We start from the raw sequence: 26,699 nt of genomic DNA, 5'->3' as shown, positions 1-26,699 counted from the left end.
GTAGTAAAGATAAATAGTTTATAATTCTGGAAATATACCATACAACCAGTCTTTAAAATAACATATTTCTTTGCGAGGTTTAGGTTAAATGTCAATAGTTAATAGAGTAGTAATTTATCGCTAACATTGAAATTTAATGTGATGCATACTTTTCTTAGTTCAGAGTGCAACAAAAGCGGGCATTAACAATCTGTAATAGATTTTTGCAGGCAGCAATTTCTCTTTCAATTAAATTGCACATTTTTTAGCATCTCATCACAAAGATTGAGCTGGAACACTGGCAGTTTGGCGCTAAAAATAAATGACTGTCATGGCGGTGGTTTTATGTAAAACCTTTTTCTGAAACTCTGACAGGGTGTTGCCTAAGGCAGGGAAAAATGCAAATGCAATCAAAGTTTATTTGTGAAAAATTCCAATTTATAAGCTGCTTATTGCTCTGTGTTTTCTGCTTGGAGGGGTTCACATTTTAAAGGTATTCCTCTCCCTTACACACAGCACGGCCTAACTGGATTCGAAACTTAACTGATGCTTATGTGCCTATTGGAGAAAGTCTACAATGGATTTGTAAGGCAAGTGGAGAGCCAAAACCTTCTCATAGATGGCTGAAGAATGGTGAACCCCTTCTAACAGAGGTAGGATATTGCACGATGTCATCTTTTTATCACTGGTATAAATTAATTTAGAATTAACGTAGAGAAGCTGATAAATGTTAATCTGTTCTTCTGGTCCATTTTGATGTTCCTCACAGATACAAGCCTTGAGCAGATGGTGTCTGTGTTTAAATTACATCTATTGCAGCAAGAAATGAAGTAGGGAATTGTAGACTTATTAACATGCATGTTCTTTTCTGATATTAAGCTGAACTCATCAAATGTAGCATTACAATTACTGAAATGTCAGAATGAAGTATTACTGCTTTTTAATCAGTGGAATTACTAAAGGTCATCACTATAGTACATGATATACCCAAGCAACCATAAAGAAAATGATGACTTAAATGACTGGGAACACTTTATGTGGAAAATAATCAAGCAAAATGAAAATTGTTCACAAGAAATTATATTTTGCAGTAAGATAGTGAGTAAAATCATAATTGAAACAAAAGGCTTCATTGTTTTGTCATTTACAGGAAAGAATTCAAGTTGAAAAGGGAACACTTTTTATTCGTGCTGTTAACTTGTCAGATTCTGGCATGTATCAGTGCGTGGCTGAAAACAAACATGGAGTAATTTATGTCAGTGCTGAGCTTCGGGTTATGGGTAAGAATAATTTAATTCACTGATTGTTACACTTTTGCTGTCACAGATTTACCTCAGTATTGCTTGTGTCATTGTCTGAGATACTTCACTCCTGCTTCAAATGAGTCATAATAGTTGCATGTTATATTTTCGAAGTTACCAAAGTACAATTCTAAGCCACCTCAATAGCACTGGGTTTTTGCCCTCCTCTTTATACAGTTTCCTCTGCTTCACAGACAGTTCTAAATGTGCTTGCTAACGGTTGGGCTCCATATTTTGCAATTGGGATAGGATAAATCACAATGTCATTACAAAAATGTGCGACGGCACTCGAAGAATGGTAAACAAACACAGCAAAATTTTGCACCTTGCTGTTCTCTAGTTCATTGCTGTGCAAACAGTCTTGCCCTCTTAATGGCAGCTGCAGCACATACTCTCGCTTCTGGTGCTGGCTATGGCAGATGTCCACAGGAAGCATATACAGTCGGTCCATTGTGATGTCAGTCAATACATGATGCTGATTTGATGCCAGCACAACCAACTTGGGACTTAGTACTTCAGTTGGACCTTTCTTTTAACACTGAGCATCAGGAAAGAAAGTCAACAAACACTAGATTAAGGGATCATCCACTGTTTAGAGTTTTATTGCTGATTTTCTTTCTACTAGCTGTTGGTGTGAATGTACAATTGTTTGGTAGTTTTCACTGTTGGTCAGTGGTGCTTAAATTTACAGTAGTGTGACTTCAAATGTTCTGCAGAAATCACTTCTTGCTAGTAGGTACACAGTGGTATGCATTTCCCCTGAACTGCAATACAACCTGCAAATCAACAGTCGCGGCTCAGAATAAGCTGCTCGAAGAAGCTTTCAGTAGGAAGCCCCGTCCACCTTTGTGCATACAGCAGCAATTCTTCTCCATGAATCTCAGAAGAAATATCAGATGTCTCTTTTTTAACAAAGCAGGTTCTCACAAATGTGTCACAGCCATAACTGCAGAAGGGTGAGGATACTTGCAAAAACTTCTTGTTTCCCATTACTTTGGAAGGTCACTGAGGCACTGTATTCCAAGTGAACTGAATACCTGACACCCTTTTTTTGCCAAAGTGAAGTAGGTAGAGTGAGGATTGCAGGCTTCCCTATGGTATGACCTTCCTTTGACAACATGTCTTTCACTCTGTGGTTGCCAATTGTGAGATGTATTGTAGCCAAAAGGGATTCCAATCCCTCAACACACGGCTGGCAAATGACCATAAACTGAAGCTCGTTGCCTGGTCTCCTGACAGCACTCATGATGTCTCCATTTTTTGCAGCTAACCGTACCTTTTGCATTTGAGTTACTGAGACAAAACAAAGATGACTGCTAGACAACAAAGTCAATTCACTCCCAATGGGCATCATGATTCTAATGCACAGTTCATGCTCGTGCAGCAGCAAACACATAACAAACTGACAGAAGGAATGTAATAGAGCAGACATCTGACATCCTTAAATAATGGTGGATGTTGCTTTATCATCATAAGGGACAATGCAGGCTGCCAGCTGCATGGTGACCAAATGAGGAGGAGAAAGAGAGGCAACCAACATTGTCACTTTGTGATCAAACTCAGCTAATTCAAATGAGGTACCAGTGAATGCAATCCTAATCCCCTATTCACCAGCGGCCATGCACTTTGGGTAATATCTTATCAGGTTTTCAGTGGTGTAGGCTATAGTAAGATGAGTAGCAGAAAAAGGAGGAATGTTTGGCAAGACACATTTTGGTGTCAAGGTCATCTTGTCACAACTTGTTCACTTTACTTACAGTGGCGTGACAATACTTTCAAAAGAAAGCTGCGTGTTCCCAATTGACACTCAGTATCGCTTGTTAAACAACTTGTTACCGGGCAAAATCACCGTACAGACTAGCCATCAGGAAACTCAACATGGATCCAACGCGGGTACTTGAGGATTCAACTTGCCATCTGCTCCAGAAGACCTCCACCCTTCCCTTCCTGCTGCTTCCTTACTGTCTCAGTGATTATTCACCTGGTGCCAACTAGCCTGCTCACAGCATGTATGCCTTGCCTTGTCCTGCCGTGCCTTTCTTTTGCAATTGGCACAGTCCTACAGCCAGGCATGTAGCCATGCTGTGCGGCAGTCCTCAGTCAAAGGCACGTGCATTTTGCCTTACGTCAGTGCAGCTCATCCGTCTAGCACCTGTAACAAATGTTGTCAGTGCCAAACACAGCATGTCCGCAGAAAACTCTGCGCCATATCTGAAAGTCTTAGGGAAATAGTAGCAGCAAAATCTATAAGGGCAAAAGCAGTCAGGCCAGACAGCATGATTAGCCAAGGGCAACCTCCCATACCATTTGCAGACTTTGCCCACAATCAGGTATCCGGTCAAGGTAGCATTGCACAGTGTCCATGCCTCTGTGCTCCAGGGAATAAGTCATGATCAGTCTTTGTCTCCATTGGAACCACTCTGGGGAAGGGGGCCTGTTGCAACTGGGGGCAAGTGTGACCACGCGCCAATGGATTGGACAAGGGAGGGTTTGTGCTGATCGGTCAGGTTACTCAAGGGGGTGGGCCATAGATTCCCTGTTGCCTCTATCCACAGAAAGTAAGGGAAAAAGGGCCTGGGGAAGGTCAGGTAGGCAGTTAGATCATGTTTATATGACTTGGTTAATGACATGGGAAGGTGTGAACTTTGTGGGGTTAACAGAATGGGCACCTAAAAAGGACAAGGTGACACTAGAAGTCCCAGTGGTGTGTTACCACTGTGACTATCAACCACTGACAGGACCATGCGCAGACATTCCAATCATGAAGTACATTGGATAGGGTGCAATGTTGAACAGAATAGCTGCAAAGAGACTTGCAATGGGCTTGGGAAGTGAGCTCGCTTCGGAAGAAGGGTCATTTCTCTGTAACTGGTCACTGTCTCCCAATACGTGTTGTCTTGGCAACTCACGCATGTAGGGTCCCCTGCCCCTAGCCATCCTGCAGCATTGATCAGCTCAGTTGTACCTCCCTGTCACCATCACTGCTGAGGCGTTCCCTCAGATGTACAGTCCTGCGCACCCAGCCAGCCAATATCAGGAATGATAAAGGGGAGAAGGGGGTTAAGGTGTTCAGAGTGAACCAGTGCCATGCACATGAATTGCTATGCTGTTCCTTCATAGGGGATGTGCTCATCCTTGGGAGTGTGCGTGCACTTGTAAGATGGCAGAGGCAGGAGGCATTGTAGCACATGTTAGTAGTGGTGTTCAACACCTGGTTAATGTCATTGTTGCAATGGAAAGATGACTGTTACTTATTAGGGTATCAGGATATGCTGTCTCTGCATTCCCCCAAGAGCAGTACCTGTCTTCTCTTGCTAGGGAAAGTACCCTTTCCTCGGAGAGAACATGGATATCCAGGACCCCACCGCCTGTCCTGTGTCGCTTTGATTTTTTAGGGGATGTATGCTCCTGTAATAGCATAACAGGGATGAATGAGTAAGGCAAAAGTGGATGGCACAGTTGTTAAAACTGGTATGTGTGAGAACAAGGGGATGAAGTGTTCTGAGGGAGTGAAGATGTAGCATGGAGAACATGCAAGGCTTTGTGGTGTGGCATGTTGGAGGGTAAGAAAGGGAATGTATTGCATGCAAGCGAGTAGGTGTCAGAACATAAGGATTGATGGGTGTGGTGACACAGCTAAGTTTTAGGGAGCTGAGGGTAGAGTATTGCACTTAGCCTGGCAAAGTGGAGAGGATCATTCACCTTGTCCTGCACTGCTGTCCATTCCACCTCATCCTGAAGATGGCACTGACCCAGATGGTGATCTCCGACCACACTGCCAGTCCTCCAGGAAGAGGTTCCTCATCTCTCCATCACTCTGTCCACAAGGATCTCCAAGACCCCCTCACAAAAGTGTGGATCCAGTCTCCCGTTCTCTGCTATCTCTCCTCATAGCTGAGCAGAACAGGCTCCCACAGGACCCCAGCAGCTTTGGAAGGTGGCATGTGTTGTTGATCTTAGGAGAACCTGCACTGAGCAGTCGGTTGCTCTTGGAACAGTGCATGGTAAGATTGGGAGGAACGGGTGGGAGGGATGGGGCTGGTGGTGGAAGTGGATATGATTTGTTCCTTGGAGACTGAAATGATAATCAAAGCAACGAGTTTGGTAAAGTGAGAAAACCCGCTCGGCCTCGTGCTGAGAATAACTCCACTTTCCACATCAAACCCCACTTTATTGTGTAAAAATGTCAACCGTTGTATTCTTTATGCATTTTCTTTGTTGGTTTTGGGGTGCTTTAGCCAATAACCGTGCTCCTGCATAGTGCTACCCCAAAGGCTGTTAAAAGGCTGGTTCCTTTCAATGCAGGAGACTTGCAAATCAAAATTGGACAACTATGGCCTTGGAATCCTGGTTTTGACTTCGTCACCACCGTACAAGCAGCAGCAGGCTGAGGTATATGAAATGTAGTAGCTGTAGGAACATGCAGACTGTCATCCTGAGAGAGGACAGCTCTAACAGGCTGCACAGTGTGACTGCCACATTTCAAGGGTCACACCTCAATAATCCTCTCAGTGTTTTGGTCAGAGTACAGATTACTGTAAGGCCCTCTGAACAATTGTATGTTCTGCAGTTATACCAGTAGCCCTGAGCTTACGTCTTCCCAAATAAAACATGCCTGACTTGCAGTGTCCATTGCACATTCAGATTTTGGGTGGCTTCAGATGGTCCTACAAAGGAAGCTGAGACATTGATCACTTGATGTAGGTTCCAAGATGATCACACAATGTTCTCCTGGAGATGACCATCACTTTCATGGTGGACAGAATGGTCTCTAAAATTTCCATAAAGGTCCGTACCAATTCCATTCTTGATTCTTCCATGTTGTTTAAACAAGAGGCTATGTGCCAACTGTCAATGTGCCACCTACTCAATCCATCTACCTTTTTACCCAATTTAAGTCTTCATCTGTGCACAAATTCTATTGTCGAGCAGTCGATCTCATCCTCTGGTGATATATTAAGAGTGCTACTCGTGACCTCTGGCTCTGGCTGAAACTTCCTTCCACACTGTCTTACTACACATAGAACATCCATCTAATACACCTCTCAAATGCGGGCAGTGTGTCAGCAGTGAGTGGTAACTGTGAGAGTGATAGTGGTTGATGGTATTTCTTCATCATCACTATTGTATTGTTTTTGACCTAATTTTCTAAGTGCCTGATCAGGTTACTGGTATCAGCAAGGTGAAAGTTACAGTGCGAGGATGTGATGTGCAGAGTGAGAGAGAGACCAAAAGTTTGATCTTTACATTATTTGCATTTGTAAGGGACAGTTGGATGATGAGGAAGCAATATGTGAACTGTTTGACATCAGCATATCATCATTTTTAATGATTTCATCCTGTTATGATTTCTCCAAAACTGGTGGCTGCTGGGACTTTTTCTTGTGCTGATTAGTTGAGCTACATGACACACTGGTAGATAGCCACAACATATGAGAATGAGGCCTTTAATGTGATACCACTCCACACAATCCAGTTGGTGCTCGCTGGTTCATCAAAACGCAAGATTTCCATGTGCATAGATGGGTCTTTGATAAACTCATCTCGCATGATCCAACATGAGGACTCAGGCATATTACAAACAAGAGTGAATGTAACATACAATCGCTCATCATGGTCCAAATACAAACCTACTCTTGATCCCTACATTCTGCACATTCTACAACAAAATCTTCAACATATCATGGATATATAAAAATGACAACAGCATGAAATGTACAATGTTCCCTTCTTTAAATGTTAAGGGGGACTAGCATGTTCAGCATTGATAAATGTGCCACCCCCTCTCTAAGTTGAACTCACCACTTGCACAATTGAATGCCAACCAGCTCATTAAGTTGGCCAGTGACCAGGGGCAAGTTTCTTGGCCCTTTGAAGGCCTTGACACTGGAATCCCAGGTTGCCACAAGCTGCCAGCCAATCAGAAACCATTGGTTTACTGCACCAAAAGATTGTCAATTGAGACCGACACCTGAAGGGATCCAATGGCACTATTTTTCTCTTTCTCTCATCGAATGTGGGTCACAGGGAGAGCAGGATCAGAAGCAAGGGCTTGGGAGGATGACTTCTCGAGGCTACCCTGTTGCCCACCCAACCATTCTTCCCACTTACCCCTAGATTGTGCAATTGGAGACCTCTCCTAACCTATCAGACAGATTGTCTTGATTTCCCAGTCAGGAAACTTAGGAAGGGTCCCGACCCGAAATGTCAACTTTCCTGCTCCTCTGACGCTGCCTGGCTTGCTGCGTTCCTCCAGTTTCACACTTTGTTGTCTCTGACTCCAGCGTCTGCAGTTCTTGCTATCTCATCATCCTCCTCCAAGCTCTTTTCCACATCCCTGCCCACCCCTGCTCCCCACAGGAAGGCAGGCCATCAGGGAGGTGGTGAGTTCAGGTCCTTAAATGGCTTTTAGGTGAACACAGTGGTACTTACCTACACAATCTTCACCTACTTTGTCTAGTTCCTGGTCCTAAGTGTTTGCAGGATAGTTCCCTTCCTATCCACTCCCTCTGACAGAGGACCCAGCATAGCATCAGAAATACCTGTAGCAAGAGCTATTTTGTGCCATAATTCAGTATGCTTCATGATCACGCACTCTTCTGCAACCAATTCTATAACTTGCTTCAGCAAAATGTGACTCCTGTTTCAGAGGAGGAGACAGATTTTAAGACATGCACTTTTGCTTTAAGTAGTACTCCTGTCACACAACCCTCACCACCACTGGCACTGTTTTCCCACTGAGATGTGCATCCACTCGGCAGTTCGTGTAGGACCCGTTGCATGAAGCTATCATGTAAATCAGTAAGCAGTACAAACATCAGAATGTGTGTGGATTAATTACACACTGTGATATTTACTGATGCTTTTTTTTTAATCACACGCGGGGCATGGGCATCGCTGGCTGGGTCACCCTTGAGAAGGTGGTCCATGTGCTGCAAGTAGACCAACAATGCTCTAACGGAGAGATTTCCAAGATATTGACTCAGCAACAGTGAAGGATTGGCAATATATTTCTAAGTCAGAATGGTATGTGTCTTGGAGGGGAACTTGCAGGTGGTGGTGTTCCTGCATATCTGCTGCCCTTATTTGAAGTAGTTGTTGGGTTTTGGAAGTCCTGTGTAAAGTGCCTTAGAGTATTTCTGCAGTGCGTCTTATAAATAGCACACAACGCTGCTACTCAGCATCAGTGGTAGAAGAAGTGGATGTATCCCAGTCAAGCAGGTTGCTTTGACCTGACATCTGTGATGCTGGGGACCACTGGAGAATGCCAGGATAGGTCATCCACGAACACTTCTGGCTGAAGATTGCTGCAAATGCTTCAGCCTTATCTTTTGCACTGATGTGTTGGGCTCTCCCATCATCGAGAATGGGGAATTTTTGTGGAGCTGCTTCCACCAGTGAGTTGTTTAATTATCCACCATTATCCATGACTGGATGTGGCAGGGCTGCAGAGCTTCGATCAGATCGGTTGGTTGTGGGATCGCTTCGTGCTATCCATCACTTGCTGCTTATGTTGCTTAGCATGCAAGTAGTCCTGTTTGCTGGCTTCACCAGGGTGACATATTATCTTCAGCTATGCCTGATACTAATTCTGCTGCACTCCCCATCGACCCCCTGGCTTGATGATAATGGTTTAATCGGGTATATGCTGGATCATGAGGTTGTAGATTGTGTTGGAATACAATTCCGCTGCTCTGCTGATGTCTCAGAGCACTTCATAGATGCCTAGCCTTGAGCCACTAGATCTGTTCAAAGTCTGTCCCATTTAGCATGGTCATAGTGCTACACAACTCAATGGAGGGCATTCTCACTGTGTAGGTGGGATTTTGTCTCCTCAGGAACTGTGCAGTGGTCGCTGTTACTGATTCTGTCATTACAGATGCGTCTGCAGCTGGCAGATTGGTAAGGATGAGATAAAGTATGCTTTCCCCTCTTGTTGGTTCCCTCACCACATGCCACAGATGTCCTTTTGGACCTGGCCAGCTCGATCAGTAGTACAGCTGCACAGCCTTTCTTGGTGGTGAACATTGAAATCCACCACCCAGAGTAATTTTGTGCCATTGCCACACTCAGTACTTCCTCCAAGTGTTGTTCAACATGGAGGAGTACTAATTCATTTGCAAAGGGAGGATGGTATGTGGTAATCAGCAGGAAGTTTTCTTGCCCATGTTTAACCTGAAGCTACGAGGCTTCACGATGCCCCGAGTCCATGTTGAGAACTCCTGGGGCAACTCCTTCCCAATTGTATACGACTGTGCAACCACCTCTGTTGGGTCTGTCCTGCAGGTGGGGTAGGACGTAGACAGGTCTGGTGACGGTGGTGTCTGGGACATTGCCTATAAGGTATGATTCCATGTATATGACTGTGTCAGGCTGTTTCTTGTCTAGTCTGTGAGACAGCTGTCTCAGGTTCGGCATGAGCCCTCACATGTTAGTAAGGAGGACTTTGCAGGGTCAACAGGGCTGCTTTTGCCATTGTCCTTTCCAGTGCCTAAGTCGATACTGGGTGGTCCATCTGATTTAATTTCTTTGTTGAGACTTCGGAGCGATTGTTTGAACTGATAACTTGTTGAGCCATTTCAGAGGGAAGTTGAGAGTCAACCACAATACTGTGGGTCTGGAGTCACACGTAGGCCAGACCAGGTGAGGATGGCTGATTTCCTTCCCTGAAGGACACAACTGAACCAGATGGGTTTTTCTAACAATCGGCAATAGTTTCGTGGTCATCAGTAGATTCTTAATTTCAGATTGTAAATTTACATCCATCACAATGTTTTGTTCGATGTGGCAATGCTTGTGCTATCGCTCATAATTTAAGAAACTGGCCATGGATAACATGATATTGAATCATCTAACATATTCATTACAACTGGCCAATATGTATTAAAATCATATTCCTAAGGCACATAGGCATCTGGGCTAAAATCAATCTATTAGATTGCAACAAAGGAACATGTTTTAGTAGTGTATCATCCTTCAAATGATCAGAGTAAGGTAGAATGTAAGATCTTTATACATTCAGGTCTTATGCTATCATACGTTGCTGATCTAATGAGAATTTCTCTTAAAGTTACAGTGTCAAACTGTTAAATACTGAAAAGATGGCTTTTTTCCCTAAATTTTAACACAATTATCACTAAATACAGAGGTCAGTAATCTAAAGTTATACATTTCTTACTAATTCTGCATACATATATAACATTGAACCATATTGGTTCTATCTTATATACACATTTTCTTTTAAACCCGTGATAACACATCCGCAACAATATTTTTGCAACCCGCAACATGTATAATTTGTAAATTAAAAGCCTGTATCATAAGACTCCAATGAAATAGTCACCTACTTTTGTCCTTAAATCTTTCCAAAAAGATGAGGAGTTTGTGAAGAAGGTTCTTGTGAAGGGGTTCTGAAGAAGGGTCGAGGCCCGAAACGTCAGCCTTCCTGCTCCTCTGATGCTGCTTGGCCTGCTGTGTTCATCCAGCTCTACACCTTGTTATATCAGGGGTTGTGGTCTGTGTTCACAACCGTCTCCAAAATATTGTTTGTTAAATAAACATTAAAATATTGTCAAGTCAATGCCAAACTCAATAACTCTTTTGCAATGGTGGAGTATTTTCTCTGATGGATGTTGAGTTTCTTTAAAAAATATCCAATTGGCCCTTCAATTCCACCATCATCCTCCTGCATCAACACAGCTCCAACCCCTGTATTGCTGGTATCAATAGCCACTTGAAAGGGTTTCAAGAAATTTGGTGTGGCTAAAATTGGTGCAGGGGTTAACATGGCTTTTAAATTCTAAAATGCCTCCTGGCATTGTTCTGTCCACCGAAATTCTGTGTTCTTTTTTAGCAAATCCGTCAGCGATGCCACCATGCGACTAAAGTTCAGCACAAACTTCTGGTAGAATCCACTCAGTCCCAAAAATCGAAGCACCTCTTTCTTCGAGGATGGTCTTGGAACTTCCTCAATGGCCTTCGTCTTTACGTTCCTCGGGGTTATACTTCAATGTTTGATGTTATGTCCTGAGAACATCACTTCTGCCTTCGCAAATTCAGTTTTTGCTAAATTTATAACCAGTTTTACTTTCCGTAGTATCTGAAACAGCTCTACCAAATGCACCATGTGATCTTCCCATGAATGGCTAAAGACCACTAAGACATTTACGTAGATGGCACAATTGGTCAATCCTGCCACAACTTTGTTCATAAATCTTGGAAATGTGCCTGGTGCGTTCTTCATACCAAAGGGCATTACTTTAAATTGATACAGCCCATTTGGGGTTACACAAGTAGAAACTTCTTTTGCTCTCTCTGACAAAGGTACTTTCCAGTAACCACGGAGTAAGTCCAACTTTGTGATGTAAGTAGTTTGTCCAATTTTTTCCACACAATCTTCCAGCCTTGGAATTGGGCATGAATATGATTTAATTACGGCATTGACATTCTGATAATCCACACCGTTTCATCAGCTTTGGGAACCAATACAATCGGCGAACTCCACTCACTTTGACTTGGCTTGATGATATCTTCTAGGAGCATCACTTCCACTTCCTTCTGTACCTGTGCAACTTTAAGAGGAGAAGCCTGTAAGGGTGTTGTTTCATTTGAACAGCATTCCCTACTTCAGCCTCATGCACTATAGTATTAGCGTTCCCCATTCTATTCCCACATATGTCCTCATTTTGCTGCAACAGACCTTTCAATTCAGTTCTCTCTTCCTGAGACAGATAGCTCACTCTCCCATCCCAATCTCTAAGGGCTTCCTCATTATTTACCTTACTTTGAGGCACAACAAAATCAAATGGTTTGGATTCTGATTCCTTACTCTGAGGGGCAGTAACTGATACCTGTTTCTGCAGCTCCCTTTCCCTGTCAAAGTAGGGCTTCAACATATTCACGTGACATACCCGATGAAGTTTTTTTTTCCTGTCTGGCACCCTTACGAGATAATTCACCTTCACTTCTTCTCAATCTTATAAGGACCACTAAATCTTGCTTTGAAGGGATCTCCTACCACATAGTAACAGCACCAATACTTTATCCCATCAGGCAAACATCTGAATTTTAGATTTTTTATCTGCTTCTTGCTTCAAGATTCTGTGCAACCTTCAGATCTTGTCTCGCTAATTCACCAACTCTGTTTAATCTTTCCCTCACCTCAGATACGTAATCTAACTCTGAGATCTCTGATTCGGACCTATCAACTTTTCCTTGAATAAATTTAAAGGCCCTCTTCGTGACCGAATATCAACTCAAATGGATTAAACTGAGTCATTTCATTCGGGCCATCTCTCATGGCAAACAATATAAATGGGAAAGCTTCATCCCAATCGTTTGGGTAATCCTAGCAATAAGCCCTCAGCATGATTTTTAGGGTCTGATTCCACCTTTCCAATGCTCCCTGGGATTCAGGATGGTATGCACTTAATTCATGTTCAATGCCTAAACTATGCATGATCTTCTGAAATCATTTGGCAGTAAAAGTGGACCCTTGGTCTGACTGAATTTGCCTGGGTAGGCCATAATGGGTAAAGAAAGCAAGCAACTCTTCCACAACCTTTTTTTGCCTTGACTTTCGGAATGGAATTGCCTCTGGAAATCTGGTAGACACATCCATTATGGTTAGCAAATACTGGTTCCTATTTTGGTTTTAGGGAGGGACCTACACAATCAATCATAACCCACGTGAAAGGTTCTTCAAATGTGGGAATTGGCATCAAAAGATGCTGGTTTTATTACTGCCTGTGACTTTCCTACCATTTGACAAGTATGACAGGTATGGCAACATTCAACCGCATCTTTATGCAACCCGGGCCAATAGAAGTGCTTTTGTTATCTTAGCCTGAGTCTTCCTGACTCTTAAATGACCTCCTCCCAGTAGTTTGTGTACGACCCATAATAATTCCTGTCTGTATGCTACCAGCAACACAATCTGGTGCACCTCTGCCCATTTTTCCTCTGCACTAACCTGCCATGGTCTCCATTTTCAGCTTAGGATTTTATCCTTGATATAATAACAGTCAGGAATACATTCTGATTCATTTTCTGAGTACATGTTATGGTATAAATCTTTTATTGTCTCATCGTTTTGTTGTGAATCCATTAATCTTTCAGAACTAAACACCTCTGCCTGATCCTCTACCTGCTTAGGTTCTTCCTTTGCCTTTTCATCAAACAGGGTGTCAGCTAACTGGGCCTCAACTCCTTTGTCTTTCTAAAAACTGAAAGAACTGTGGATGCTGTAAATCAGGAACAAATAAGTTCTGAAGAAGTTCTGCTCTTCTCTCAGATGGGATTTCCATTCCAATCTTTCTTCTTGCCCGCCGACATTAATATCACTGTCACTCCTGGTGTTTGACCAAGTATTTGCTTAATCACATTTCCACAGCCATCACTAACAGTACCCATTAACAACTATTCACCCTCCGAGCCAGATCGTTATCAACTCCTTTGTCTATCCAACTGCTGTTCTCTCTCTTCGGGCTCTATCCTATTGTTTACTCCCTATCCCGTTCCCCTCCATATGTTCTGCATATAAGCCGACATTTTCCCAGCTACCAACAGTTCTGAGGAAGGGTCACCAGACCTGAAATGTTCACTCTGATTTTTTTTTCTCCTCAGATGCTGCCAGACCTGCTGAGCTTTTCCAGCAACTTCTGCTTTTGTTCCTTAATCTTTCTCTTTGGTTTTCCCCTCTTGCTTTAACTTATGACTGTGGGATCTTGTGAACACACAGTCTGGAAAGTTTCCAGGGTATTTTTCTTTTAACTCCTCAGGTCCCTGGTTTTCCTTTGGCTTCTCCACTACAAGGGGCGTCACTCCCACTTTTGTTCCTGACATGTCGTTTCCAAGAACAAACTGTATTCCTGGAATTGACACTCTTTCAACCACAGCCACTTTCACTTCCCTAGTTTTGACAGGACTTTCCAACCTGATCTTACACAGAGGAACACAAAATCTCTGTCCATCTATTCCACAGATTGCTAATCTCTCAGGTAATATTTCAGAAGGAGTGCAAATTCTTTCATCTCTTACTATTAGAGACTGACCAGCTCCCATATCTCTCAATATTGTAACTTCTTTATCTTCTCCCCCGTTCTTCCTGAGTAAACCTTACCAACAGAGGTGAAGTCTTTGTAGAGATCGGGCACTCTCTCACTTTCCAGCTGGTAACTAGGCTGTGCACTCTTCTACAGCTCCCCGACTCCTTCTGGGATTTCCTTCACTACCTCAACTAAACCCACTGGTGTAGCATCTTTTACCACATCCATTTTTCCCAGTGCCTTTCTTAAACCACCAGCATTGTGACTTTGTTTCCCACTCCATTACAGTGAAAACACCTGAGGCCTCTTGCCTCCTTTACACACTGTTGGGTTTTTTTTCTCACCTGTGGTAAACTGTTCCCAGTGTGATCTATTTTTTGTTTTTCATTGAAGGACCACCTCCTTTTTTCTCCAATTTCTATTCCTCTTGGAATGAAATTGCTGTTGGAAGCTAAATTTCGATTTTTGCACGAATACATCGTCATCTACCATCTCTGCCACTTTTCTTATTTTGGTAACTTTCTGTTCCTCAGTATGAGTTCTTAACAGCTCTGGAAGTGAGTTCTTAAACTCCTCCAGCAGAAAAATCTCTCTAAGATCCTCATTTGTCTTTCCTATCTTTAATGCTCTCACCCATCTTTCGACGTTCCTCTGTTTAATTCTTTCAAACTTGACACAACTGTGACTTGGTTCCTTCTTTATGTCTCTGAACTGTTGTCTGTGTGCTTCTGGTACCAATTAGTATGCACTCAAAATAGTCTGTTTAACCTCTACATAATCTCTTGATACCTCCTTTGACGGTGCTGCAAACACCTCACCAGAGATAACAAGGTGTAGAGCTGGATGAACACAGCAGACCAGGCAGCATCAGAGGAGCAGGAAAGCTGACATTTCGGGCCTAGACCTTTCTTCAGAAATGGGGGAGAGGAAGGGGTTTCTGAAATAAATAGGGAGAGAGGGGGAGGCAGATAGAAGATGGATAGAGGAGAAGATAGGTGGAGAGGAGACATACAGGTCAAAGAGGCGGGGATGGAGCCAGTAAAGGTGAGTGTAGGTTGGGAGGTAGGGAGGAGATAGGTCAGTCCAGGGAGGACGGACAGGTCAAGGGGGCGGGATGAGGTTAGTAGGTAGGAGATGGGAGTGGGACTTGAGGTGGGAGGAGGGGATAGGTGGGAGGAAGGATAGGTTAGGGAGGCGGGGACGAGCTGGGCTGGTTTTGAGATGCAGTAGGGGGAGGGGAGATTTTGGAGCTTGTGAAGTCCACATTGATACCATTGGGCTGCAGGGTTCCCAAGCGGAATATGAGTTGCTGTTCCTGCAACCTTCGGGTAGCATCGTTGTGGCACTGCAGGAGGCCCAGGATGGACATGTCGTCTGAGGAGTGGGAGGGGGAGTTGAAATGGTTCGCGACTGGGAGGTGCAGTCGTTTAGTGCGAACCGAGTGTAGGTGTTCTGCAAAGCGGTCCCCAAGCCTCCGCTTGGTTTCCCCGATGTAGAGGAGGCCAAAACGGGAACAGCGGATGCAGTATACCACATTAACAGAGGTGCAGGTGAACATCCGCTTGATGTGGAAAGTCTTCTTGGGGCCTGGGATGGCGGTGAGGGGTCCCCTATTCCCAATTCCTTCGCCTCCGCCGCATCTGCTCCCAGGATGAGGCATTCCACTGCCGTACATCTCAGATGTCCTCGTTTTTCAAGGACCGCAACTTCCCTCCCTTAGTGGTCGAGAACGCCCTCGACCGTGTCTCCGCATTTCCCGCAACTCAACCCTCACACCCCCTCCCCGCAATAACAACCAAAACAGAATCCCCCTCATCCTCACGTACCACCCCACCAACCTCCGGATCCAACGCATCATCCTCCGACACTTCTGCCATCTGCAATCCGACCCCACCACCAAAGACATTTTTCCCTCCCCACCCTTATCTGCTTTCCGGAGGGACCACTCTCTTTGGGACTCCCTTGTCCGCTCCACACTCCCCTCCCCTCCAGCCCCACCACACCTGGCACTTTTCCCTGCAACTGCAGGAAGTGCTACACCTGTCCCTACACCTCCCCCTCACCCCCATCCCAGGCCCTAAGAAGACTTTCCACATCAAGCAGATGTTCACCTGCACATCTGCTAATGTGGTATACTGCCTCCTCTACATCGGGGAAACCAAGCGGAGGCTTGGGGACCGCTTTGCGGAACACCTACGTTAGGTTCGCAATAAACAACTGCACCTCCCAGTCGCGAACCATTTCAACTCCCCCTCCCACTCCTCAGACGACATGTCCATCCTGGGCTTCCTGCAGTGCCACAATGATGCTACCCGAAGGTTGCAGGAACAGCATCTCATATTCCGCTTGGGAACCCTGCAGCCCAATGGTATCAATGTGGACTTCACAAGCTTCAAAATCTCCCCTCCCCCTACCGCATCCCAAAACCAGCCCAACTCGTCCCCGCGTGCCTAACCTGTCCTTCCTCCCACCTATCCCCTCCTCCCACCTCAAGCCCCACTCCCATCTCCTACCTACTAACCTCATCCCGCCCACTTGACCTGTCCGTCCTCTCTGGACTGACCTATCTCCTCCCTACCTCCCCACCTACACTCATCTGTACTGGCTCCATCCCCACCTCTTTGACCTGTCTGTCTCCTCTCCACCTATCTTCTCCTCTATACATCTTCTATCTGCCTCCCCCTCTCTCCCTATTTATTTCAGAAACCCCTTCCCCTCCCCCATTTCTGAAGAAGGGTCTCAGCCCGAAACATCAGCCTTCCTGCTCCTCTGATGCTGTTTGGCCTGCTGTGTTCATCGAGCTCTATACCTTGTTATCTCAGATTCTCCAGAATCTGCAGTTCCTACTATCTCTGAAACACCTCACCAGCCTAGTTTACCAACTTGGTCTGAATTAACATTACCCACTCGTCCTCTGGCCAGTTCATCTGTTTATCCAATTTCCCAAAGGAAATGAAAAAGGCTTCTACTTCCTTTTCACTGAATTTTGGTATTGTTTGGACATATTTGTATATATCCTTACCAGGTTGTTGGCTACGATGAGTTTACTCATCCTCTCTTCTATCGTGTACATTTACTTCTGTCATTTGAAGTCTTTTTGCTTCAAATTCCAACTTCATCTTTTCCAGTATAAACATTCTTTCCCTTTCTTCTCTCTCTCTTTTTCCTTTTCTGTCTCTCTTTCTTATTCCCTCTCCTCTCTCTCTCACTCTTTATGCTCAGCTAAGAACCCTTCTTCCCTTTCTTTATCTTCTAACAAAGCTCTTCTTTCACTTTCTTTCTCTTCTAACTCCAATTTTCTAATTTTCAATTTAATTTACTTTAACTCCACTTCACTTGCCTTTTTTTTGGTATACCTAGGTGCTTGACCAACTACATTAAAATTTCAGCTTTATTATCACTCGTTAAACCCAATTCTAAACTGTTTGCTAATTCTAACAGTATATCCTGCTGTGTTCATCCAGCTCTACACCTTGTTATCTCAGTACATCCTGCTTCTGTTTTTCTCAACTTCCTTGGCAAATTTGGGAAGGATCTTCAAACCCCAGAATCTCTTTAGCAATGTTAAGAGCCATTTCCTTCATTTTTTAATTAACCAACAACACATAACTGAAGTTAAACAGATTATTCTCACTTAAGTTTTGTTTAAAGATCTAGGACACTAGTTCCCAAGTCTGTTTAAATCTGTCCAAATCCATTGAGATCCATCTAGATCCAGGACTCAAGCCCACAATTTGTTACGGAGGGGGAATGGCTGAACCCCTCCAATAGGTAAACCAAAACATAAGCCCCAATCTGTTGTGATGGGAGTAGAGGTTCCCTTCTAATAATTACCCAGAGAAGTTTGCCTTTCCTCTTGTAATCTGTTAAAAGAGTAGGCAAAAAAAAAAGAAAATCCCTGATCGACTTTATAAATAACAGGAAACGATTTAGTTATTTAACCCTAACAATGAACAAATGAACAGAATTTTTAACAAACCAACAAAGTACCAACTATTCCCTAACTCGTTGAAATTCTACTGGAAGGCTCTTCAAATAAACACAAGTCTCACTTAAATAAACCCAATTAATAAGACAACGATAAATTAAAACTTAATCTCTCCAAGTTCGCACAGACTGTCTTCTGGAACACTTTGCATTCTCCAGCCTTTCTCCTGTTAATCTCACGTCACAAATTTCTTTCTTCTGCTGATTCTGCTGTCAGGAGTGTTTTTTTCTGTAATTACTTCTGTGAGGACTTTTAGCTAGAAATGCCATGGTACCTTTTAATTAGATGGTGCTTTCTCTGAAAGCTAAAAGGTGTTGTCTCTTGGCAGTTGGCTGTCGGCTCTCCCTGATTTTCCATCTGCCCTCAACTTTATACCCGTGTTATACTTTAGTTATATTATATAGTTGTATTATATTTATATTTAAATATTATGTTATATTGAGTTATATCGTAGTTATACACTTTATAACAATATTTCTTAAGTAGGATTGGTTCGATGTTGTCAACACCATCAGATTTAAATTTAATAAGTTTTTAGTATCTAAGGGCTTGGTTTAAATTGATTGGCTGAAGTTGAAAAGACTTGTTGTCTTAGTAAAAATGCTGCTTGGATATTCAATACGAAATGTTTCCATTCGGACCCTCTCTCTGTGCCGTTGCACTTCAAGCTGCTCGTCAGACGTCCATTTTAACTCTAAGCACAGAAAAAATTCACCACCTTTTAAAGGGACGACACTCTGCTTTTCCCCACTATCATTTTTTTACCAACGAATTCTAACCTCCTGCCTTTCAAATCATGAATACTCTACACAACTTCATAACAATACAACACAATACTTGCACCTTTCTTTGAGTTTTGTTCAAATTCATGGCCAGGATTGACTGTTTGGATCCTCAAAAATCACCATGGAACCTTGCTGTGCTTCTTAAAATGGGAGAATTGTGATGTGGTGAACAAGATAACACATTGATCAAATCCTGATTTGATGGTTTGTATATGGTCTGCAATAATAAGTTTGCGATATAACGAAGAACAAGATCAATTTCAGGCAAATTTTACACAGCATTCCTTAATGTGACATAGATTCATTAAAGTATAACGAATAGCTTCTGGTTCGTGCAAAATATAACATGATGGTTTTAAGAAGCTTTTAAGGTCACAGTTATTTCTGGATAATTGGTTTCTTGCTAGAATGGAGGAATGTGTGAAATGATGCCTGCAACATGGGTTGAACTGGGATCACTTCAGTGGACAGCTAAAAGATATGGCATTTAAGATTGAATGTGGCCAAGCACACTGTAGCAATTAGAATCTTTTTTATGATTTTATTGCCAGAAAATATTTTTTTAGACAGGATTTCAAACCCAAACAAGACAGAAATAACATACGTAGTATCTCTTTCAGAACTCTTTTTTTTTGCTGGTGCTTATAAATTGCTAAGAGAAATCATGTTCAAGAAATGAGATAATGTAGGTATGAGCTGTAATGAATTGAAAATCCTGTCAATATTTTGACCGACTTTTGACTTGTCAATAATTAAATGTACTATTCTTAAATTATCTGATGGAGTGTGAATTAGCATTGCATGGTTTTGTGTTATCATCATCTTTGGGGGATACATTAAATTTCTTGAGCAATATGTACGTTTATGTTCTTGATATTTCTTTTGTAGTCCAGAAAGAAAAATGCATGTCAAATGATATTGACTTCGACAAAAAAAACCCCAAAAATCTGCAAGTGTAAGACGTTTGAAATAAAAGAGAAAGGACTTAAGAAATTCAACAGGTCCACTGGTATCTGGAGAGCAAATCGGAGATTATGGGCTGATTTTTAGATTTTTTTCGACTAAGATTCTTCCGTCAACTCCTACCCCCTATTCCCCCACTCCTGTATTATCCCATTGCCATCACTGCTTTTTGATATCTCCCCCTTACAAATACACATACTCTCTTTACAATTGTCTTTCCCCAAACCTCCCTCCAGCATGCAGCCCCCAATTCTCATGAGTAAGTTCCTGAGTTTCTTTCCCAGGCCAGTGCCCCTTCCCCCTCCCCAATTCTTCTTCTCTTTAGATTCCTTGGACTAACACAGAGGAGCCACCCCCTTGAATGACTGGTCTGCCTTGGACAAAAGGTGCTCAGACCACTGACTGATGCCAGTATCTCCCAATGACCGTGTTAGCTGTACTGGAGAGGCTGCAGTGGAGTCACAAGACTGACTGTGACACACTCCGGATGGCAGAGGCATGGTGTTTTTGACCTAGAAAATTCTGGCTGTGTGACTAACTATGGTCAACTGCCTGGACTGGCAACGGACACTGTCCTTGACTTCCAGTGCTGTGATCCCTTGAGCGGCGGGCGCCTCTATAGACTTGGGTGAGGAATACTTCCTTAAGAGTTGAGATAAGGCTCCTTGCTGACAGGACATGCATTGTGTTTCCTGGTAAACTATTGGCCCAAGGTACAGGAGAAATTTACAGAACATGTTGCCATATAACAAGATGTAGACCCTCTTGACTGAAGACTGCTGACTAGCAAGGCACACTGTTTATTGTGTTTTTGCACTAATTAGCAAGGCAAGGTGAGACATTGATGGTGTGAGCCTGCAGGCATGCGATGCGTAAGTGAGTGTTAAGAAAGCAAGCAAGCAACTGAGATGCCTGTAGTCAGTGAGCTGGGTGCCTGTCTCCATGCATGAACTGTCCTTGCAGCAGCCTTTCAATGCTAGTTGCTTGGGTCCCTGCAGTGGTTTTCTGAGTGTCCTTCAAGTGGATCAAAGAGGTGAGTTAAAAAAACATGAGCGGTTGGAAAATCTCAGATGCCAGTGTCCGTGCCCTGAGATCCTGCTTGGTGCTGAGGCTCTCTGCAGCCAGCTATGAACTGAAGTTGACCCGTACCCACTCTGGCTTCCATGTCGAGAATTCTCAATGTCCAGTTTGTATGGCATGTTAGGAGTAATGCATGTGGCAAGATGTGGAGTTAAGAAGGTGGTTAACAAGCAATGGTCCTTCTTAATTGACAACTCACTGCTGCGTGTTTCATTAACGCAAATTGGCTGTAATGCGATTGCATAGTGAATGCTGTTTAGATAATGTGAACTTTCTGCTGTATAGGTATAGCGATTTTCTGCAGCGATTTCCTTATAATGCAATTTTCTATGGGGATTTTCTATAGCGTGAGGTCATGCAAGACCACAACTGTCATGTTATGGGAGAACTACCTGTATTTACATTACTTCATTCATGATGGTAAGGTAAAACAACATTGAGTGAGTCACATTAAGCGGGGACTTTGTGTAAAGTAAGGAAAAATGTCAAAATCTGTCACGGAAAGTTTGTTTAACTCATTATGTTTAAACCTGATGTCAGTAGATTTTTTGCCAGACGTATGGAAAGAAGTCTATGAAGTCAAGGAAGATAGATGGAGTTAAGATATACATCAGCTGCAATCCTATTCAACAACTGTGCAAGCACTCAGGAGCTGTATAGCCTACCCCAATTCCAATGTTGCTATTATGAATATCCTTTTGTTTTCTCAATACAAAAGAGCTCAAGGTTAAATAAGTCATATTTTGATCATGCAAACCTTTGTGTATTATCATTTCATCTGCATCATGGATTCATCTTCATGTTAATTGCTCTTTAAAAACCCAAGTGTTCCACACATCCTGTCCAATTTGAGAGCAGTCAATTACATGCAAATCCTTAGGGAAGCCTGCACTGACATAAAACTGTTGGAGACTTTCTAACTTTTGATCTACCTCTTGTGGAAACAGATGAGTCTCATCATTTATATCAGTCACCTCTTGAATACAGATAAACATTAGCCCAGATATTCTGTAAACTACATAGTCATTACAGCAGCATATATTAGACCTGTGCAATGGAACCATTTGGAAATCCCAAAATTCAAGTCTGAGGTATCATGGCAATAGATCAGAACCTTGCAGTCCCATGGACATTTTTTAACTTTTAATTCAAAGATGTTTTCTTTTGAAAGAGGGTTACTATGTACAAGGAAAGACTGTAAATGTTTGGTGCTGTCTAGCAAAGTCCTATTTGGGACCCATTGAATGTTGCATCTTTGAAGAGTCAGGGAACCTTCAAACAGAGAGGGGGAGAGAGAGAACCCAAGAAGAGAGAATCACCACCCTTTCAATTGAAAGCCATCACATGTAAACATTTCTAATGTTTACCCTTTTAGAAATACATAGAAAATGTGTTCAAAACTGACAAAACCTAGTCTTGTCTGTGCTAGTAGAAAAAAAGGTATACCAGTGAACTGAGGTATTATTGGTATTAGCCTGGTTTGGAACATGAGTTTGCTGTTTTAGTCACAATCAAAGAACTGTCCACGAGTTACACCTGCATTGCAGGTCAAAGGGCTGCCTTAGTCTGAGTGCTAGAAGGTAGCTAGCTACCAAACATCAAAAGCAAAGATGATAAGAAGGGCAGTCTGACTCTTGCTGCTACCAACCAACTACTATCAAAACAAAATAGTTCAAAAGGATTTTAACTTGCTGCAAACTATCCATGTTCCATTACCCTACCATCTCTTGACAAACCATTGAAAGAGACTAGTTTGTACATCTTTCAACTTGTATCTTCTCAGGAGTCACTTCTTATTCCTAATCTGTTTGTTGGTGTTTTGCAACATTATTTCTTTTCATGCTTAGTAACTGATGAGCTCAGTGTCTTGTTAACACAAGAAAGCCTGGTTAAATTTGTTCCTTTTAAAACCTGAATTTATTTGGCCCAGGGGAAAGGCATCAGCAAGAGTGAGATCCATTTTAAATAAACCTTGTTGTGAACAAATTTTGTTTTGGGGGGGATGGGGTGGTTTGTAGTGAATAAAGAAGGGAAGCCAATTTATCCCTCCCCACCCAGGAACTTAACAAATTGGAGTAACAACAGAGAGGAAATGGCACAGAAAATTGAAATTTCCAGTTGACAATTCCAAGACAGCCCCTTAAAGTAAGAGAATTCAAATGGTGCTGATTCATTTAAGCTTAACAGCGAAAGTTACAAGAGACAAAAAACCCGTTCCCACTGGGAGTGTTACTACTGACTCCACGCTATTCCCCACCATAACACCAAGAATACAACATACCCTCCCTCTGGACATCCCTGTCTGACCTAGCCTGACCCAACCTCACCAGATATAGCACCATTCCCCAGAACCACTGCACCCAACTCCTGTGCCTTCCACCCACCTGCCACTGTACCCCATCACCAACCTGGCATTCTAGCCCCTCTCCCACCTGCCACCTTACCTCCCATCCTCCACTTGCATAACTACCCTATTACAAGGACTGTCAAAGTAGCTGGCTATGCCGCTGGACATTTAAATTATAGAGCACAGCATGTCTTCTGGTGCAAAAGAGAGCATGGTTTGAGCAATGCTCCTTTCTCCTGCTGGCTGTGGGGATTCCTGGACATATTCCTCTGTTTTGTATCAGGATGGTCCTGTCAATGAATTTTGCAAAGTAGAAGTTATGTAAAATTTATCGCCTTGTCTGATCAGTGTCAGAAATTTGGTTTCCATCCATAATTAGAAAATTTGAGTCTTGGACTAAAATTCCATGAAGTCATCTCCTGGAACAAGATATGTAAAATGTTTACATTTTCTAGGGCTTCTGTGACTTCATAGAGATAGAATAGATCTAGTCATGATGTTGTCCATTGCATGATTTGGTATCACTTACCAACATAGCTGATGTGATCATAAACAATGTTTATGATCTTCTTCAAAGACTGCTTTCTTTATAAATCTTAACATCCAATTTTCCTTAGAAAGGAGAATGCTAATCATGTGGCATCCAAAGCATTTTGTATTTTTACTGTGTTCACAAGCTATCAAACAAATTTACAGGAACTGAAATGCGGTTAGATATCCTTAGATGGTTCAAATTACAGCAATTACAACAGAATTTTTAACCATTTTAGAAATTCATTATCAGAAGTTATTTCTGTGTTGGAAATTAGCAATCTTTGTCAATAGTAGATCACTTTATTCAGAATGTTAATTGCAATATATGACCCTTGAAACCTCCCGACCAATTTTGTTTCTCAGCAAACATCAGGAAATATTGTTAACATGCTCCATTTTGTAATTCAATTTTGAGAGAATTGCTGCCCATCTCTATGTTGTTTGTATACCAGACAGTTGGCAGTAGAAAATTGAGCTGGGTGGAGATATTTTCCTCAGCTCCTTGGAGATCAAGATCTGCCAAAAATAAATTTAAGGCAAATCTGTAACAGGCGCAAATCACGTCTGTCCAAAAGTTTGTTTCATTTACAAGTTGGGGTCCCAAAGTAATTGTAGGATACTTTGATAATTTATGGTATGCATGCACATTGTGTGCTCCAATATGCATACCTCACAAGTTGTTACAGGCAGTGTGATTCAGCTCGTAGTCTTTAGTAGACAACTATTGGCTGGTGCAGGAATGGGATTTTTCTCACCACAATTAATTTGTTGGATCAGAAGGAGCCGGAATGTTTTGATAGCTCCCCGAAAATTGCATTCTCATTGTCTGGTCCTTTCTTGATGCATGCCCGTGCGCACCACGCCTGCCACCAGGGGAAGAATTTGGAAATTGTCCTGATGGTTTCTAAGGTTGTCAGTTACCATACTGATATATAGCTTATAATTCAGCGACACAAATTCGGAAAGGTTTGCTCCACTAAATAGCTGCACCCTATTTCAACAAATGTACCTAATCCCAAGGAGAAGAAAAGTTGTGTTAAGTGCAATAAGTATAGAAACTGGTTAAAACTCTGCATACCCCACCCCCAACAGCCAAAAGACTTGCTTGACTCGACTAAAGACATGAAACTGAAATGACAAATTGTTTCTCCAGAGAATGTTTCTTACAGATTTCCGTTGTATAAAGGCCACAAAGGAATGTGTCTTAAGCAATGTCATGATAGACGTTGTCCTTTGTAAGATTGCAAGGGCCAAATATAAAACTGTTGTAAATAAGACTACACTGGAAATGTTATTGGACTTCCACACTAAATAGTGCTTACTGTATGGATCAAAATGTTGCATTCCAGTATACACAGCACTTGGAGATGGTTTCAAACTAATACATTCCTACAAATCATGACAAGGTTTATTATATCTACCAAAGATCCACTATGTTTTGTATTCTTTATTTTGGAATATCCTAACTAATATTCAGTGGAAGAAATTAATATGACCCAGATATATGAAAATCTATGAATGTAAAATGAAACGCTTCAAAAATGTGTTTTTTCTCAATAATATTCAGCTACTGTTTCACGTGATCTAGTGACTTTTGATCTGTCGGTAGTATAAATAAGAAGGAAGTTAGAATATGGGTACCATTTGACTGACAGATACAGAAACGATTACAAGCAACGGAACTGGCAGGTGAAGACAGTCAACGTACAAACACAAACAGAATGCAAAAGCAAAATGAGTAACATAGAATTTTTTTTGTGTGAGAAGAAGAAAATCACTGTCAGGAAGGGCTCAGCTTTTCCTTTTTGGTAAAAAGCCAACATGGGTTCTCAGAGGCTATGTGGAACTGGGATGGAATAAAAAGAGCTAACGTCTTGCAAGCAGTGTCAACCAAAATAAAAGCTAGGTGTTTTCAAGAAGTGGCCAAAATGAGCTCTGAGGTGTATTATTGGTTGGTAATCTGTAAAGGATCACTGTAAATAAGAGTATTCTGACTCGAGGGAGAGAGTGTTCATGGAAGTGTGGCTTCTAATAATTGTACCTCTGAAACTCTTAGTTTAAGGTTGTTATCATCTGATAGGTCTCCTGCCCTACCTCATGTGAAAGTACCTTTTTTATTTAGAGTGCACTTTGCCTGTTACTTCATGTGTAATGTGTGTTGTTTCTAATTATATTAATGTAAGAACTAGAAAAAGTAGAATCTTGTTTTTAATTTCTGCAATTGTCATGTGGGGCTCATTCAGTAAGTATCATTACACCAATGAGAATGATAATATAGCACATGAGTTGGCAAGTAGGTGCATAGGGGACAGAGAAAGCAATGTTTCCATATGAAAATACTGTTGATCAGACCAGTAAAATCACAAACTGTATTATGTGATGAATGATATTTGCACATCAAAGTAATGAGAATTCTTGTGGTTCTGATAGAATCTGAATAGTTATCAAAACTGTGTGCATGTTTGATAAAGGCAATACTGAGTCTGGTGTAATCAGAGCAATTATTTAGCCAGAGATAGTAGGAACTGCAGATGCTGGAGAATCTGAGATAACAAGGTGTAGAGCTGGATGAACACAGCAGGCCAAGCAGCATCAGAGGAGCAGGAAGGCTGACGTTTTGGGCCTAGACCCTTCTTCAGAAAATTTTCTGAAGAAGGGTCTAGGCCCAAAACGTCA

General features: G+C 42.3%; 1 protein-coding gene across 4 annotated transcripts in view; it reads left to right on the top strand.

Annotated features, from left to right (window-relative positions):
* Window positions 1-26,699, top strand: part of LOC109914264 (contactin-4-like) — a 1,378,312-nt gene that overhangs the window by 787,644 nt on the left and 563,969 nt on the right. For all 4 annotated transcript variants that reach the window (XM_048606641.1, XM_048606645.1, XM_048606643.1 and 1 more), the window contains 2 exons: window positions 496-632; window positions 1,130-1,259. In XM_048606641.1, the coding sequence (XP_048462598.1) occupies window positions 496-632; window positions 1,130-1,259 (267 nt within the window). The remainder of the gene's footprint in view (window positions 1-495; window positions 633-1,129; window positions 1,260-26,699) is intronic.

Source organism: Rhincodon typus, chromosome 16 (assembly GCF_021869965.1).
Source record: "Rhincodon typus isolate 14 chromosome 16, sRhiTyp1.1, whole genome shotgun sequence".
Classification (NCBI taxonomy): Eukaryota; Metazoa; Chordata; class Chondrichthyes; order Orectolobiformes; family Rhincodontidae; genus Rhincodon; species Rhincodon typus.
The sequence above is the reverse complement of the archived record's forward strand: the minus strand, read 5'-3'. Positions and strand labels throughout refer to the sequence as shown.